At 37.8% G+C, this 17,504-nt stretch overlaps 1 protein-coding gene across 7 annotated transcripts in view; it reads left to right on the top strand.

The window, feature by feature from the left end:
* si:dkey-151g10.3 (serine/threonine-protein kinase WNK3) overlaps positions 1-17,504 on the top strand; it is a 38,872-nt gene that overhangs the window by 1,960 nt on the left and 19,408 nt on the right. For all 7 annotated transcript variants that reach the window (XR_008904801.1, XR_008904800.1, XM_056732439.1 and 4 more), the window contains exon 2: positions 3,638-4,704. Coding sequence is in view for 5 of the 7 variants with exons in the window: in XM_056732439.1 (XP_056588417.1) it covers positions 4,015-4,704 (690 nt within the window). In the remaining 2 variants the exon portion in view is untranslated. The remainder of the gene's footprint in view (positions 1-3,637; positions 4,705-17,504) is intronic.

The raw sequence follows: 17,504 nt of genomic DNA, 5'->3' as shown, positions 1-17,504 counted from the left end.
CAGTTTATACAAAAAATGGTTTGTAAATTATTCCTCGCTGACACTTAAAAGTAAGTGCCATTTAAAACTGGGTTTTAAACTTCTTGTTGAATAGCTACATCTGGTCTTTGTTGGTCAATATGTTCCATCTACTTAATTATAATGTCGTCAGTCACTTACACCATATTTTATTTATTGCTTTGCCTCATCTCATCAAACTCAAATTTACTTGACCGGCCTTTCACTCTCTCACCCAAAGTTGAGTTGTTTTCATCGAGGCAGAATTTCTGCTATTGTCACTGCTGTCATTCACACCAGCACGTATTTTATCACGTAAAAATCTCCCCACCTTTTTTTTGTGTGAGACCCCCCTCCATCTCCCTTTCTTGTTCTCTTTCACACACATTTTTCCCACCCATTTCAGCACACCCCCCGTAAAAAAAGAGGGGGGACAGTCTTAAACCTTGATGTCCTCTCTCTCTACCAGCAATCCTTTCCTGTCCCCCCTCTTTATACAGACTTTTCATCTAACTTCATCCTAGCTCAACACTTCCCTCCCCCCAACCTTTCTATCTGCCCCCTCCCAAAACACACAGACATGCTAGTGTTTTGGCTACCTCTTTGTCTGCCTCAGTAAATCGGTAGAGCCTGCACAGTTCCAGGGGATTAATTTGTGTTATGCCAGTGAAGAGAGCAATGAAAAACGAAGAGGCAGAGAGGGCTTGATTTTGTGTAGTGTGTGTTGATTTTGAAGTTTTATAGCTCTATGGGTACATTGTGACAGTGATTGTAAGAGAGAGCGAGCGTAGTAACAACACAGTTCAATGATTAGCTGTACTGTCATTAAAGAAGAGCTTGAACACAAAAAGTCAAGTGTATTAGTTATTAGATGCTTAAAATATGTCTCGCCCAATATGATCTGGAGATGAAGAACTTGCATATTTATGTGACTGTTTGCGAATAGAAATCTAGCAGGAGAAAGTCTTTCCACTGCGCATGTCAAAGAGGATTAAATCGGGAGCACGGATATTCAAATTAGCGATACACCTGGGAAGGGTGTAACAGCGTATGTCATGATCAGTTCAACATGGTTCATTGACAGATGAGAATGGAGAAAAAGGAAGTTGATATACCCGACTTAAACTCACATTGGTGAGGTGACTGGGCTTTTCATACACTCAAAATGTTGTACCTGTAGGCTGAGCATTTATATTCACTTGCGTTAAGGTATAGTTCACCCAAAAATAAAAATTCTGTCATCATTTTTTGTACAGTATATGACTCTGGAACACAAAAGAAGATTTTTTTTGAGAAATGTCTCAAAGGCTTTGTGTCAATACATTGGAAGTCAATCGGGGCTAGTGTTGTTTGATTGTCATCATTCTTTAAAAATCTTCATTTGTGTTCCGCAGAAGAATAAAATTGATAAAGGTTTGGAATGACATGATTGTAAATGAAGAAAGAATTTTTGGTGAACTATCATTTCAAGTTAGCTCTGCAGGAAGATCTGTTTAAAGATGCAATACAGCATAAAAGCTATTATAATGTTTGATTGGGTGGATGTATTTACAATTCTGTTTTTGATATCAATCTTTTATATCTATATTCACAATTTGGTATTTAAATCAACTTTATTTGTGCATGCCATCCAGCATCCATGTTAAACTGTATTAATACACCTATTCCTTGTGTACTATATATGGCACTTCTAGTTCTAGTGCGCCTTATTTGGAGCTTTTGTCTTTGCAAGACGAAATAAACAGAACATGAGTGACTGACAAATACAACAGTGCTCTCCAAAAAGCCTCGATTCAAAACAACACTTTTGTCAAATCAGCAGATTTGTTGCCATTTCATTGCAGTTATAGAATATGATCATGACCTGGGTTGAATTGACTGTGTCAGAAATGAGTTTGAATGATGTGCTTGCTGTATGAACTTGACGTTCTGTAAATACTCTGCCCAGTGTTTTGTTTTCGCTGGAACTCCTTGCCCTGAGGACAGAGGCAAATAAACTTGTTTAAAGCATAACTTCCTCCTCCCATGTTTTTTTTTTCCCATGTCCTCTTACACCCGAACAGTCTACTCACTATTATTTTACAATTTATTGTGATGTGATCACTTTGGAATGATGCTGCTTCCTCTGGCTAATGTCAGTCAAGTGAATCATAAGCAGTACACGCCAGGTTCAAAAACACTTGTTATGTGACATGTAATTTATGTTGAAATCAGATGAAGAATGGAGAAATTGTCCATTTTAGGTGAAGCATGACTATTGGCAGCTTCCAATGTAAGATTTTTAACTAGTCTAATATGTAAGAAGTGTACTTACTGCCCTGCCAATCCTTTGTGTATTTAAATTTTGCATTTGAGTGTGCAAGAGAGAAAGAAGCAGACAAAAGTCTATTCTCGCTGTCAACTTACATTTTAGTAGCATCTCATCTACAGATTGATGTTCGATAGGCCAGAATTGCCAGCTAAACCTGAGTTTCAAGATATTTTTCTCCGGTAATCATGCATTAATCTTAAAAGGAAAACAAACACATTTCCGTAATATTTCTTGTAAATACAGAAGTGAACTCAAATGGCAGCTTAGTTTTAAACTAGTTTTTTATGTGCTCAATTCATAAATATTCAGCAAATTGTAACTAGCATAAATTGATATGCAAGACTTGTCTAATAATAGGTGCTGTTTCACTTTCACCCTTGTTTTCTCAGTGGTTTATTATGTGCGACTGAGCGACATATTTTCTCATCCCTGAAGCAGTTACCGAGCATGTTATCAGCATGTGTTTACTACACTGTTGGAAACTTACCTAACTGATAAGGGCAGATGGAAATTACAAGAGAACTGAGGATAATGATGTAACCAGAGAAAAAGAGAGGGAGATTGGGATAGGAGTGGGTTGTATGATTCAAAGAGAACATTTAATCCAGAGAGCCAGTGGCAGGTGTTGCTGTATTTATATACAAAAGGCAAACAATCATTTAGATAACTGTACTCCATGATCAATGATAGTCCACTAACTATAAACATGAGAAGCTGTAATGCTCCCCATCTAGGGGGCAATACTGCTGACTACAATTAATATTCCATTTTAGTGCATATGATCCCTTAACGATAATCTATATTGTTCACTCATTGCGCAACCCCTTTCCCTCTGAATTATTCAATCCTAAAGGGCCTTTATGCCGCCATTTATTATTAATCAGAATCGAATGTTACGTCCCATAGATTGAAGTTGAACTGAACTTTTTCAGATTTCTTATGCACCATGTAGCACGAGTTTCAGTCATGCTTTTGGAGTTCTTAATTACAGAATTAGGCAATTACAATCTTGTTCACAATGTCGATCACTAAGCGCCTTAATGGATTTATTATTTACATGTTTATTATTCTCAACACGGGGATAAAATATTTTAAAATATAGTTTTTTTTAACTATTTTTTGACAGTCAACTAGGGGATTTCAATTTATGAGACATAATTTGTTGTGTGCTCATGTATGAAAATATTTATTTTCCTTTGCGACTCTGGTTTTCTAACTTTACCTTAATAGCCACAAAATAAGAATAATGTTTATTGTCAAATAAATATTTAGAAATGATTTTACTTCAGCAAATTACGAAATAACAATGTCCTGTGTTTTCTTCCATAGGATACACCTGAAAACCACCCACCATTCATTACAAGAGATCAAATTGCCTGTGGTTGTGTGACTTCTGAACAGGCCAGATGAAACTGTTGCAAATGGAGATAAGGAAAATACAATAAAAAGAAACAAATTAAACGATAAGGATACACCGAGAAAACAATCACCCTATGATCTGTGAACTCTAGGGTACATAAAAGAGAAGAACAGATAAGAAGAAAGCGTTTAATACTTGTTGCTGACAACTCGCAACTGTAGAAGAACAGCTGAGGAACTTTATTAAAAGGGTAAGAGGCTGATCACAGAGGGAGAGAGACGGAGACTGACAGAGAGCCAGAACACAGGAGGGGGAGGAGAAGGAGGAGTGGGAAAGGTCAATCGCCATGGCGACAGACCCAGGAGAACCCACTGCCACGGAGGAGTCCTCTGGAGAGAAACCTGATGAAGATAGGGAGGAGGAGAATAACCAGGGCGACAGGGCTGCTCGTGAGGGACAGGGAATGCACGGAACTCCATCTAACTTCACCTCCTCCCAGACGCAGGAAAGGAGATCAGGAGGAGCTGGAGGAGGAGTGGAGGACAGTAAAGAAGCTGAGGCGCCTGTTAGACCTCTGACCTTCTTCATGCCAACCTCCCTAGCAGTCCAAGAGCCCTGCCGGAGACGGGAGAACAAGCGCTTTTTCCGAAAGAGTGTGGAGATATGTGAAGAGGACGACGAGGTGGAGGAAACCTCCGGCGCCCCTCACAGCGCTCCTCACCTGGAGTTTTGTGCCTCTGACTCTGTTTTCAGCAGCGGAGCCCAGCAGCTACCCGCCAGTGCCTCTGCCGCCTTAGGTGAGGATGGCAATTACAGCACAAAGGACCCTAATAAGAATGGTCTTTCTGCGACCACTCTGAAGGGGAAAGAGAGAGATCGAGAACTGGAGGAAGAGGCGGAGATGAAGGCCGTAGCCACTTCACCTGGTGGTCGTTTTCTTAAATTTGACATTGAACTTGGAAGAGGAGCATTTAAAACCGTTTACAAAGGCCTGGACTCAGAAACATGGGTGGAGGTCGCCTGGTGTGAACTTCAGGTGAGACATGTTTACCCACAAGCTATGTAAAGGTGACTTTATTCATTCACCCGAGTTGCAAAGGTTTCAAAATTTCTTTTAATCTTTTAAGGAGGCAGTGATTAGCATATCTGCTTTTCTTGAACAGGAATTTTAGTTTAGCATCATGTTTTTCTGCATAAGTTGATATGAATTCGGATGGTGTTGCTCGGGTGTTTTCCAAGCTTGTTGGTGAAATCGTAGCCTCTCGTGTTTCTCCTGAAACTGTAACAGTTGACTGCAGCAAGAACAGTAGAAAAAGTCAAAGCTCAATAGCTTCATAGATTACACAGAGAGTAACCGTGGGAGAGGGGTCGGGCCTACTCACGGTGCAATGAACTGGACGAACAACAAGGCTCAAAGAGGCTCTCTTGTTTTGATGTGGAATTTTTTTGCCTTCCACTATGCTGGACCTATTGTTGCCCACTTAGGAACGCATTTTTCAGGAAAGCTCGCAAATTACGCCATTGAATGATGGAGTTTTGCGTCAGGGACCCAACTGCTGTACAATGCAGGGCTGTTTTTTTGCTCATAGTACTGGTGCTACAGAGAGTAAAGTTTTGTAGCACAGCCCAAACAGTTGTAGCACAAGTGTAATACGTCTATTGTCATCTTTGAAGTCCAGGTCATTATATAAAAAGGCAAGGAACTGACAAAGGATATTTATGTTTCATACAAATAAATAAATTAGGTCCATGATTTTTGTTTTGAATACAATAGTAAGATATTTTCCACATATAAATACTGTAGTACAGGGCTGCAGACTACGACTAAATGGGAACATTTTGCGACCACTTTTAAGAGACAGCGCGAGCAAGTATTCGTGGATGTGCGACCTGCCAATTTAGATTTTTTTCTAGTTATATCTCATGGGAAAAGACGAGTAGATCGCAAGCATCTGTGTGAGAAGGGGAAGGAGCGGAGTTGTCCGCCGTGCGCGGCTGGGTGACTGATGTTTCTCACTGTTGTCGCGTCGGTCACAGCTCAGCTCATCGTTGACAAGTTAACAGATACAACGTGAGCGCATTACTACGACTTGCTGTTTGCTGTGATGGATTTTTTGAGTCTGAGGACGAATGATATGATATTTGAGATGTTTAAACGAAACCTACCATGGATGAGTTCAGAATACGCCATTTATTTGTTGATTATTTGAGACAGCGCTGGATCATTTCCAATCCGTACAAAACAAGAATGAATGTACTGAGAAGAGCCACTCGTTTTGCTTTAATAATATAAACAATAAAATATATACTTTTCATTCAAAATGACATGCAGGTTTTCTGTTTTTTCAAATGTACTAATTTCGTCTTGTGTATTCAGAGTTTAAATAGTATTTTTACTTAGCCCTTAAAATGTCTCTGTAAGCTCTGCCTCTTTTTAAATGATGAGCAGAACCAAACCACTGTCACCTGCAGATAAATACATAGACAGGTAGTATTTTAAAACTATATTAACACATTTTTACATTTCTGTACAAATGTAAATGCATTTAAAATGGTTCCAAAGAATTCTGCAGATTTTTCGCACAGAATTAACAAAAAAGTCTGCAGATTCTGTATTTCCCTGTTATTGACTAATGTCATATCCCTCTGAAATGAAAAGAAAACTGCACATTATAATTTCTGTGAGTTGATTCTATTTATTATCAAATTATTTGTAAGAAATACAGCTTTTTTTGGGAAAAATGTCAATAATTGCATTGCAGGTTGATTTAAGTTGTGCCCCTAAAAGTCCTGCCGTCCTAAAAATTTCAATCGCTTGCAGTGGCTACAGTGCTCCTATTAAAAAAAGTAAGTCTGGAGCCCTGTAGTATACTATACCAGTAAACCTCAGTAAAATTTCTACGTACTTTAATATTTACTAAATTAAGGTTAAAAAACGCTGAAGTATACTATAGTGTTTACTACAGGTTATCAATTTACTACAACTAAATAAATTTTTAACCAGACTTTTATTTTGGCCGGTTTTTATTCTTCACACAGTCTGATTTTTTAATGCGAGACATATATGTTGCACTGTACAGCCCTTTAATGCCATTTTCAACAGAGGGCTGTACATAAGTAGACGCTTGTTGCGGGGCTGGATTGACCGTCTATCAGAGCAGACTCTGTAACGTGCAGTAGCTTTGCCAGCATGCCATAAGAAATGTTTTCATGCCACGTGTCTTTTTAATCCATAAACCAAAGTCCCTCAGGGACTGTCGCATTTCACTATTAAATGGCGCTTGGTACGATTATTAGCAAATAAAAGTCCATTTGTTTAGGTTAATGCCCGCTTCATAAGAGGCTTACTGAAGCAGATTATTGTTAAAAAGGTTAAAGCAACATGTAAATTACAGGTCTGATCAAAGTACATTTATTCAAAGAATGAACATTTACATGGTTCCACCTTATTTAAATTCCTAAAGGGAAATAGGCTGTCATTAATGTTCAGTCTCTTCTCTCTAAAGAATGAGCTTCTTATTTTCATGACAGAATCTGTGTCAATTCAGTCGATTGTAACTGTTCTTTACTAATGTTGCGTAGCTGCAATTGAATCACTGTGAATTTTAATACCTGAAACCTGGATGTAGTCCACTTATCCGTATCCCAGTAGGGATACATTGTTCTGTTGCGCTGTTTATACTGCTGTTAGGTTACAGGCCTACTACCTCCTCTCAGCTTTGTCTGTCGTGAATAAATAGTCTGCGTTTCTTTTTCAAAATGGCAATGTGGTGCCAGTTTCCGGCAGCTGGCTTACAATAACACCACTTAAATGTACTTTTATGGTGATTCCGCTACTATGCACATAAACTGTGGGCTAATGGCATGATTTAGCCGTAATTCAGCTTTAGATGTTTTAAAAACAGTGTAAGGATGTTGAATAGATGAAAATGTTCTAGAGATATGTAAATGCCTAAAAATGGCTGTAATTTTGTTAATAGAGAGGCATGGATCTACGGTGCTCGGAAATGATTAGAGGAACAAAGTGAAATAGCAAAGTAGCAACTCAATGAGCAATGTGATGCTTGTTCTCGGTTCTCTCTCTGTATCGTGTGGTTTGTTTGGTTTCTTTGTGTTGAAAGCTTGAAGTCATGTGTTGGAGCTATAGGAATTACTGTTTGAGCTGTTAATGTTTAGACATTTTTGTGATGAATGTCATAAAAATTAGTGCAATTAAAATGTAATTGTCCTTCAATTATTTGTGACTAATATTGAAAATGTCTGTTTTATTTGATATTTACATAAGAAACATTTATCCAAAGCCACTTATAGTTTATTCAAGGTTCATTCTTATTATCAGTTTTTGTATTACCGGGGAATCTAACCCACATCCTTTTGTGCTCAATGCTCTACCAGTTAAAGCTACTGAAACACCATGAGAACTACAATGAAACTACAAAGAGAACTATGTTTACATTTAGCAGACGCTTTTATTTAAACCGAATTTAGGAAGCAATCAGGCAACATAATACAAGAAGTGATGTCACAAGTTTCCAGGTTTCACAAGTCCTAGACAGTAGGGGTGTGAGGAGACACTTATCCCACGAGACGAGACGAGACGAGACGTGACGCAAGACTGGGTTCACAAGAACGAGACAAGATTTTTTTACCTTTTTTAAGAAATCCTCAATGATGAAATATATAGGTAAAATAGTCTTTTATTCACACTAAAACACAAAATGCTAAAAATGTTATCATTATAAAATTAACTTGTACTTAACGAACAAATTAAACGTCTATTTTAATGAATTATATTATGCAGTAATAAACAATATATAAATACTGCAAAATGGGCACAGTTGAGAGCAACCGGTATAAGTGAGAGTACACCCTAAGACATCATTGAATCATTTAAAGTGAACAACAGAGAATGCAAGATGTGGATGAGCTTTGCTCATTTTAGTCTTTAAGTAAGACTGGTAAATTCAGTTGGCTATAGTGGGCTGAAAAGTTAGTTGAAAATGATAAAAAGCTTTATTTTTGATTACCCTAATTTGGTTGAATAAAAGTAATGTTTTATTTAACGTAGTAATTGTAGTTTTCATCTAATTTTATTAGAACTTTAATATGTCAAAGTCCCTTTGGTTAAGCCACTTAAAGACATGGTAGGCCTAATGTGTGTGTACAAGATCACAATGGCACCACCTCCACCTCATTTTGAGGCAGGAAAAACCCAGAAGTCTCATGAAACCCAGCAGTCAAGTCTGCTGCTTTGAACGTAACGTGATACAAAACAAAACTTTGTAGCTACCTAATAAGGAAGATTCCAGATGTGAAATGTTTGACACCGTGCCGTTATTAACTTCTCTATGAAGACAAGCTGAGATTTTAGTGCTGTGGTTAATGTTTAGATGTCATGAGTACTGTGTGAATGAGAATGTAGTATGTGTGAGTAGTAGCATACATTGCGAGTATACAATTGAAAGTGATGATGGAGTGAGAGACACAGTGAGTGAATGATGAGCCAAACAGAGGATTAACATGACATCAGTCCCACAGAGCTGAGTGGTTCATGCCAACCACACATACACTAAAACATTCAGAGGGTCAAAAGTTTGCTGGTTTAATGCACTCACAAGGAGCTATTACCCCAAAGACTTTGAAATACTGTTGGCCTTGCGAGCAGATTTCACTCATATTTCAAAAGCTTCAGAAATAATGACTGAAATGGCTGATAAATAAAATCATCATTATTTGATGTACTGTAAGAGCATGAGGTAACAATGAGTTGAAATATACATTAAATTGTATTGACTAATCGCACAGCTTATTTGTCTGTCACTGGATAAAACTAGGGAAACAAGCTGTGTCTCATGTAAAGGTTTTAGATTAAAAAATAATTCTAATTGGCATTTAAACTGAAGTTAGTTGTGATTGGTTATGACATTACAATCAAAACATCCTGTTCCTTTCTCACTCATGGTTTCAGTGGATGGTGCGTAAACAATAGAAGACTTAAGTTCTCACTGAGACGGAAGTGATGTGTAAAGATTCCCTCTTGCAGTTGGCTCACGTTTCCTGTAGCATCAGCTCGCTCGTTTTGTTTTGAACTGTTCTTCTCCCTTGACATCCTTGTAAAAAACATGTTTTATTATGCCAATTTAGGAAGCATATTATGTAGATGCCTCAATTTTATTAATGAAGTCCTTATTATGCAGGTGCTACCTGTGTGATACTAGTTGAATGACTAAATCACATGGGAGTTCTTTGTGGAACGCCTGCGGCAGGGGTTGGTCTTTTATTAAATTACCTATTCACGTCAGCTGAGGTGTGAGGCCGGGATTGCTCTCACTTTTGTTAAGTTGTTGGGCATCAGATTCTTGTTTCCTACAATCATTTCACGGCTGAATGTTAACTTTTTTTGCTCATAGCAATTGTAATACAGAGGTTTTAAGTTTTGTAGAACAGGCCAAATAGTTGTAGCACAAGTATACTTCTGTTAACGTCTTTAAATGTCTATATATGTCTATATGTGATGCAGGTCATCACATATAGACAGGTAACTGAAAAAGGACATTAATGTTATACAAATTAGGGTCATATAATTTATATTTTTGACCAAATTAAGTTTTTCCTTTAAAAAAATTCTGAGTTTGTATTTTCAATGCTTTACTATATAGTAGTAAATAAATTTGTCCATAAAAATACAGTATACTGCAGTTAAATTCTTGTGTACTATATTATATTTAAATTTAAGCCTTACTATAGTAAATTTTAACGTATACTGGGCTGTTTACTACAGTAAATTTTTTTACTACGAGTTAATTATTTTATCATCTGGTTCAAATTAAGAGTTGTATTTTGGCGGGCATTGCGAACAGTGTTGCCACAGTTATCTGATTACTGATTATACCTCTAAAAGTAACTTAGTTACTGTTCAGATTACTGGATTTTAAAAGTAACTAAATTAGATTACACGTTAATTTATCGGTTACATTCATCAGACACAAACTCGTGACTGTATTTCCAACTAGAAACGCGCATCTCTCTGCTCCCTCCATTGTTGTTTACGTTTGTGTCGCTGCCAGGTAGGGGCTATTACACGTGAAATTGTCCTCATGCTGAAAACGTGACTTGTCTCATAATACTACGTGACTTCACTCCCTGAGACGCAACAAGAAAGAAAAAATATATATTTTTACTAAGGAAAATGACAAAAATAGTAACGCACAGTAATAACTTTAATCTGATTAATGGTTTGGAAAAAGTAACGCGTTAGATTACTCGTTACTGAAAAATGTGGTCAGATTAGAGTAACGCGTTACCGGCATCAGTGATCGCGAATATGCTTGAGCTTCGATGTGTTTGACAGTAGGTTCACTCAAACAGTGAAATGTTTGTAAAATAAACTGTACAACTGTGTGGATGAAGTTCATGTATTCATGTTAGGCCTGTAGGGACATCGACGCCTTGACGTCAAAATTTCGTTGACGTCATATTTTTGCGTCGACGCTTCGCTGCCTCTCACCACACACACATGGGCGACCAAAACATGGGTATGGGAATACTTAAAAATTAGTCCCAAACGTAAAGGTGTTGTTATTTGTGCTCTTCACCAAATGGAGTTGGCATACCACGCCAGCACAACAGCAATGTTGGAGCATCTGAAACGGAAGCACCCCATTGTCACTCGTGAAGGAGACAATAACAAGTAAGTACTAACGTTGGCTAAATTAATTACATGTTTGTGTAGTGTAGCTTGAGCTCTGCGCGCTTCGGTGGTGCTAGCTAACTATCTTAGCTCTCCTTGGAGTTTGTTCGTGCTAGGTAGCTACTGGCGCCTAGACCACTGCGTTTAGCTTACGTTAGTGATCATCTAATGTTGGCTTGAATGGAAGCTAGCTTACGGCTTCAGAACACTGCTATCTATAGTAGCTGACGTTAGCTAACGTGAACGTTTGCTACTAACCTAGCACGAACAAACTGAACAGAGAGCTAAGATACGTTGGTTAATTGGTTAGCCTAGCATCACCAAATTGCACAGCTGCTAGACAGCCACGTTAGCATTCACATAAACTAATCATAGCATAGCACTACAATGAGGTTGAGAGTAGATTTAAAATACCCCACAGTATAAGCTGTTGTTCTAATATGTATTGCTTTCGTGTTTTCTAGGACAAAGCAAAGAACCTTGGGGTCCTGTTCTGAGAAAGAGATGCAATGCACGCAAAATACACGCAAAAACAGGAATTTTATATTGTGTTAAACACTGCACAGTGTTTTTTTTGCACTACAACTTTAGAATTTTTTTGAACAAGAGAGTTATGCTGGTACTGTAAAGAGTAAACGGGCTGGTCTTTCATTTTGTATACCAGTAAAATTATTTTTTTATGTTATTTTGTGTAAAGAAGAAATTGTTTTGCTGTGCATAACTGTTGTTTAATAAAGTATATTATTCAGATTTTTTTGGTATTTATTTGAGATACATTATGGTTTTTACTAATTGAGTAACAGAAAAATAAGGGTTAGATTGAGTGTCCAATTAGTCGTTAGATTAGTCAACTAATCGATAAAAAAATCGTTAGATTAAGCGTTTCATAAATAATCGTTTACCCCAGAACTAATTCATGTCCTCGCATAGTAAGATACAGACAAATTCCAGAGTGTCACGCTTGGAACATGTTACACTGTGCAACTAATTCACTCATAGACACACAGAACAAGAACACGTAGAATTCCTCTTTCTTGATTCCTTCCATGTTTTCCAACATCGCGCAGATCATAGAGCTCTAGATCAATGGACTCTATTTAGCCGGAAAACAAGTTTTAATGGCTTAAACTAAATGAAAAACGTAGTGTGACATTAGTTAACCTCGCACACCAACAAGCACAACGACAAACGCACTTCACACAAACAAGCGGCTCTGTCTAATGCACCTGCCAAACTGTATCACACGTATCCTACACTATTACATTTTTTCGTATCACAGACCCGTTTTTTTATAGCATGACATATATCTGACATATATCGAACTGTACAGCCCTGCATTTTATTCTGTATATTGAAGGAAAACCAGTGTGCAGATGGAATGAATTACGAAAAATAAAGTTGTTTCAAAATGAAAAGTGCTGTTTGCTACCTTACTCCCACCAAATTGGTCATGAGTCGCACTAAGTGAAACAGTGATGGTTAAAAGGCATATTGTGTTGTTAATTTGGTGGTTATTTATTCTCTATAAATGAACTAGCGATTAAAGCAGCAGGATCATAACCCCGTATAATGTGAATATGGCAGTTTTTGCAAGTAAATAACCCAAGCAGAGATGACCTGACAGATATTATGCATCGGCCTCCTAGTTCTTCGTTGAAGATGGTTCTGTCTGGCCTGCGTGTTTAATGACTCACTACCCTTAAAAGCTTCAAAGTATGTTATATCATCAATGCAAAAGGCACTATGGGAAGTTATTTATAAATAATAATACTAATATTACCCTTTGCATGTATAGATGTAGATGTACGATAAGTTTTAGTTACAGAAATGTCAGTTCCTCCTGCTTCCTTTATAAGCTCCCAAATGCCAATATACATTTCCTGACCCCCGACATATAGAACAGAGTTGAATGCTCTGCAAGTGTATCTGTTGGCGTAATGAACGAATCAGATTTATTGTCTGCAGCTCTATACTGGCACGTGAACTACAGTGTTGTGTCTGTTTGTAATATGTGAGTGCGGGGTGTACAGTGTTGGGAGGGTGTTCTCTCTGTCCGTGTGATTGAGTATACAGGGTGATCCAGGGAGTTAATTACAGTGGGTGCCTGTCAGGCTCGAACAAAAAGCTTGCACAGACAGCACAACTCACACAGAAACACAACTGAATATAAGCATCCTAAAATCTGGCCCAGCTGATCCCTTGCCACAACAGACTATAGACTGTAGAAAACCTGACAAAAACAAGTATCAATTCTGTTTGATTGCAAACATTCTTTATAACTGTATGTAACACGGTTGCAGATTTTAAGATAAGTTCACTTTGTTTTGCTATGAGTTATTACAAGCTCATTTTGTTCAGAACTCAGAACTTTTCACCCCGTCAGTTGTGGGCGGGTCTGCACTTGCTGTGAGAAACGCAGATTGACATGCTGTGGTGGCATGTAATTATTTTCATATATAATAATTACAGATGAAGCAGGTGTAACACAGTAAATGCGGTGCTTTTGTATCAGCTGTTTGGGAAAAGCAGCCGCGACAGTTCTGGGAGGCAATTAAAGAAATACTTTGGTGACTTTGCTCAGGCATTTAAAGGGATAGTTCACCCAAAAATGAAAATCTTGCTTAATTTTCTCAACCTGTATAAATTTCTTTGTTCTGCTAAACACAGAGGAAGATAATGGCGCCTTTAAATAACAAAAGATATTGCGCTGTTTACTCTAGACCAGGTTTGAGTTTATTGAGTCTATTTTCAGTTCTTCAAAATAGCAAAGTGGCAACAATGCGCAAAATTACGCAAATGAGAACAGCGTCGGGCTGAATCTAGCTAAAATAATTGCGCTGTGCCTTACGGGTGTACGATAGGGCCCACTGTCTCAAAGTGCAGTGACTTGACTTTTTGGAGGAATTCATTTTACAAATGTGTTTCCATATCCCATTACTCACATTAACCCTTTTTCGTAAAACAGAAAAACCTATTCAAGTGAACGTAAAAACCTTTTTGCGAACGTTTTTTTATTCGAAATTTGTCATTTTCATCACTCCTTTCTGCAAGACTGACGAGGAAAGTCAAGTATACCCGGCGCTTTAAAATTTCCCTGCTGCATTTGGATCAAACACGACCAGGAAAAACTATTGGAGGGGACTTTTGCCAATTAACAATAGTCATGACCTCTAGAAGACATGTTTATTTATATTAATTTGCATGTCTGTCAATAGATCCTCATAAGTATTACACACAGCACCTTTAATGAAAGGTAATAAAAGTTCAAAGTATAAAAGTTCAAATTAAAGCATCCGTCTGTAAATGTATTTTATTGAAACATGTGTACAGTTTATTTGGCTTCTTAAAGACTTATTACTTTGTATGAGGGCATTTTGAGTAGTTTGTCATGCTACTAGTTTGCCCTGGTACCCACAACCCATGGTGTATTCTTAGTTCCGCATAACAGTATTTACATTTGTCCTGAATGGCTGTGACTGTCACGTTGTCAGTATTTTTGCATTCAGTATGCACAGAGAGTGTGGACATGGGGAATCTTCCATCGCTTGTTGTTATAACTGTGTTAGTCCGTGCTCTTATAGAATACTGTAATCTAATCCAAGCAACCAGTTGCTAAAATACTGGTTTGCTGTCGCTAACAGTAACAAACCAAGCCTACACATGCACAACAATGCATACTGTAGATATACACATGCGCAGGAATACAGTCGTGTGTCTTCACTGTGCACTGAAGCAGTGGGTATTATGTTGCTTTCACTGTATACTGCTGTATTACAGTGTCTGTTTTAGTAATTTGAGCTGGCCATCCCTATTCCCCCCTTCCTCTTCATCGATGTTAAACCCAGACATGCATACAGACATACATGTTACATAATAAAAAGGTTGCAGGCATGATTGCTTTACACATCCATGGGGACTAGAGGATTTAGTTAGATTTTTAAAAGGAAGAAGAATGACAGATAAACTCGATTTAAAAGCTCACGTGTATACAATGTGGACTAATGCGCTTCTTGAGTTTCATTAGCACTCAAAAGCCAAGCTGGAGTTCAGCGAGCATTCATGCATAGACCACCTAACTGATAACTAGACCTTCGAACAGGTGACAGGTCATGAAGTGTCTCTTTTTGTGGGTCAGGCTGTCCTCGGCTTTACACTTTTTGTGACTGTTACAATAACCTTAACTGACAGCCGAACAAATGCACATTCAAATTACGTTTTTACCAATGTAGACAGGAAATATTGTTTGCCAGTTTAAAAACTTAGGGATTGTTAACCCAAAAATTCTGTCATAATTTACTCACCCTCAGGTTCTTCCAATCCTGTATACATTTCTTTGTTCTGCTAAACACAATGTTAGTAACCAAATAGATCTCATCCCCCATTTACTGCCATAGTAAGGAAAATAAATACTATGGGAGACAGTGATGGAAGAGATCTGGTTGGTAGACCTTAGTAGAGCTACAAATAAGGAATTACTTGAACGTATTACATTTCTGCAGAAATTGTGAACTAAACCTCTTTTAAATGGAATGACAATTTTTGGTCAATTCATGGTTTTTCTGTATTTTTATATAGTGCAGACAGTGGTCAAAAGTCTGAGCATGTTACACAGAAATCTGATATTTCTAAAACAGGAAATCGTCACCCTGGTAAAACAGTTAAAGAGAATCTGCCCATATAGTTTCACATGACATCACTAATGATTATCTGAATCCTACAAGCTTTTGCTGACGCAGGTAGCTGGTCACTTGACAAGCCACAATAACAGGACAAGAGACTGTTATGAAGAGGTCAAAGGGTTAGCACAACCATACGAGACACTGTCTCAGACATCGGCACTGAGTTCACCCGCGGGGTTGTGTGTGGATGCAGAGAAGCGCTTTCACACACACACATTCATGTTAGCATTATAGCAGCAAAACACAGAGCTCAGCATGAATTGTAAATGCATTGCAAAGCAGGAAGCATCTGTCAACACAGAGAAACCTTGTGTTAGTGGTGGAAATGATCGGTCAAAGTTCAAGGAACAGAGGTCGTGTTTTCGGTGACATAAAAGTTTGTATGCGTTATTAAGCACACTTATAAAGGTGCTGTATTATGTATTGTTTGAACAATAAGTTTTTAAGAGAAACTGAGAAAGACTAGGATACTAATGAGATGTAACAAACGATTTTTTACATAAGTAGGAAGTTAAGACAAGAAACCTCAGCTACCACAGAAGACTTCCTCAAAGTAACATCTAGTTCATTGATGGATTTAGAAAAAAGTGGAGAATGACATGATTAATAGATGGATGTTCAACAAGAGAAACCTCATTACATGGAAAATCAGATTGTACACTCTAAAACTGCCTCCAAGAATCGGCCCTGTCTGTTGATCCATAGACAGCAGGACCAGGCCGAAGTTGTTTATAGAAATGAAAAAAGATCAGGCGTGTTGATTTTCCGAGGCTGAGAATCCTGTAGTTTCTTGCTTTAATTCAGCGGTTTTTCTATTGTGGCTTGGAGTGAAAATAGAAATTAAGGCAATAATTCTGTTTTTATCTTTGTGACATAAAAGTCTTTAATTCATCCATGTAGGTAGGTCAAGTAAATGAACAGGCTTGAGAAGTCCGAAAGGTCAAGGAATTTCAAGACTTACTTTTGTTTTTAGCTACATGTGCTAAATGACCTGTGAGAGGCAGGTGTACAGGTGACATTGGCAGCTAAGCAAATGTATCATTTTTGTTGAACAATTTTCGTTTAGTCTATAAATTCAGATGTTCGCTTATTTCACAGATTAAAGTTGACAAGCCATTTTGTGGTTGTAATGTCTGTTTTGAGTGTGTGGATATTTCCATTTAGATTTGCATTATTATGCATTATATTAATACTATTTTAATTATAAATGTAATGTAATTTATTAGTAGTGTGATGGAGTAAATTCTTATCTATGTTGTATAGTAAAACAATCTTTTGCTTAGGGCAGGCATTTCAGCGCGCCTGATCGTCTAGTGCGCGTGATGTTTGCCAGTGAAATGAGGTTGTACTTACTGTTGGCACTGTGGCATTTTCCCCGCTGTGTGCCAACTTCTGCCAAGGAATGTATTGAATCAGCATCTGCCACAATGTGGCAATCTCGTCAAGGTGGCTGCTGTGGTTGTAATG

This window comes from Triplophysa dalaica, chromosome 20, assembly GCF_015846415.1.
Source record: "Triplophysa dalaica isolate WHDGS20190420 chromosome 20, ASM1584641v1, whole genome shotgun sequence".
Lineage (NCBI taxonomy): Eukaryota > Metazoa > Chordata > Actinopteri > Cypriniformes > Nemacheilidae > Triplophysa > Triplophysa dalaica.
Note: the sequence above shows the minus strand (reverse complement) of the source record. Positions and strands in the feature narration are given on the sequence as shown.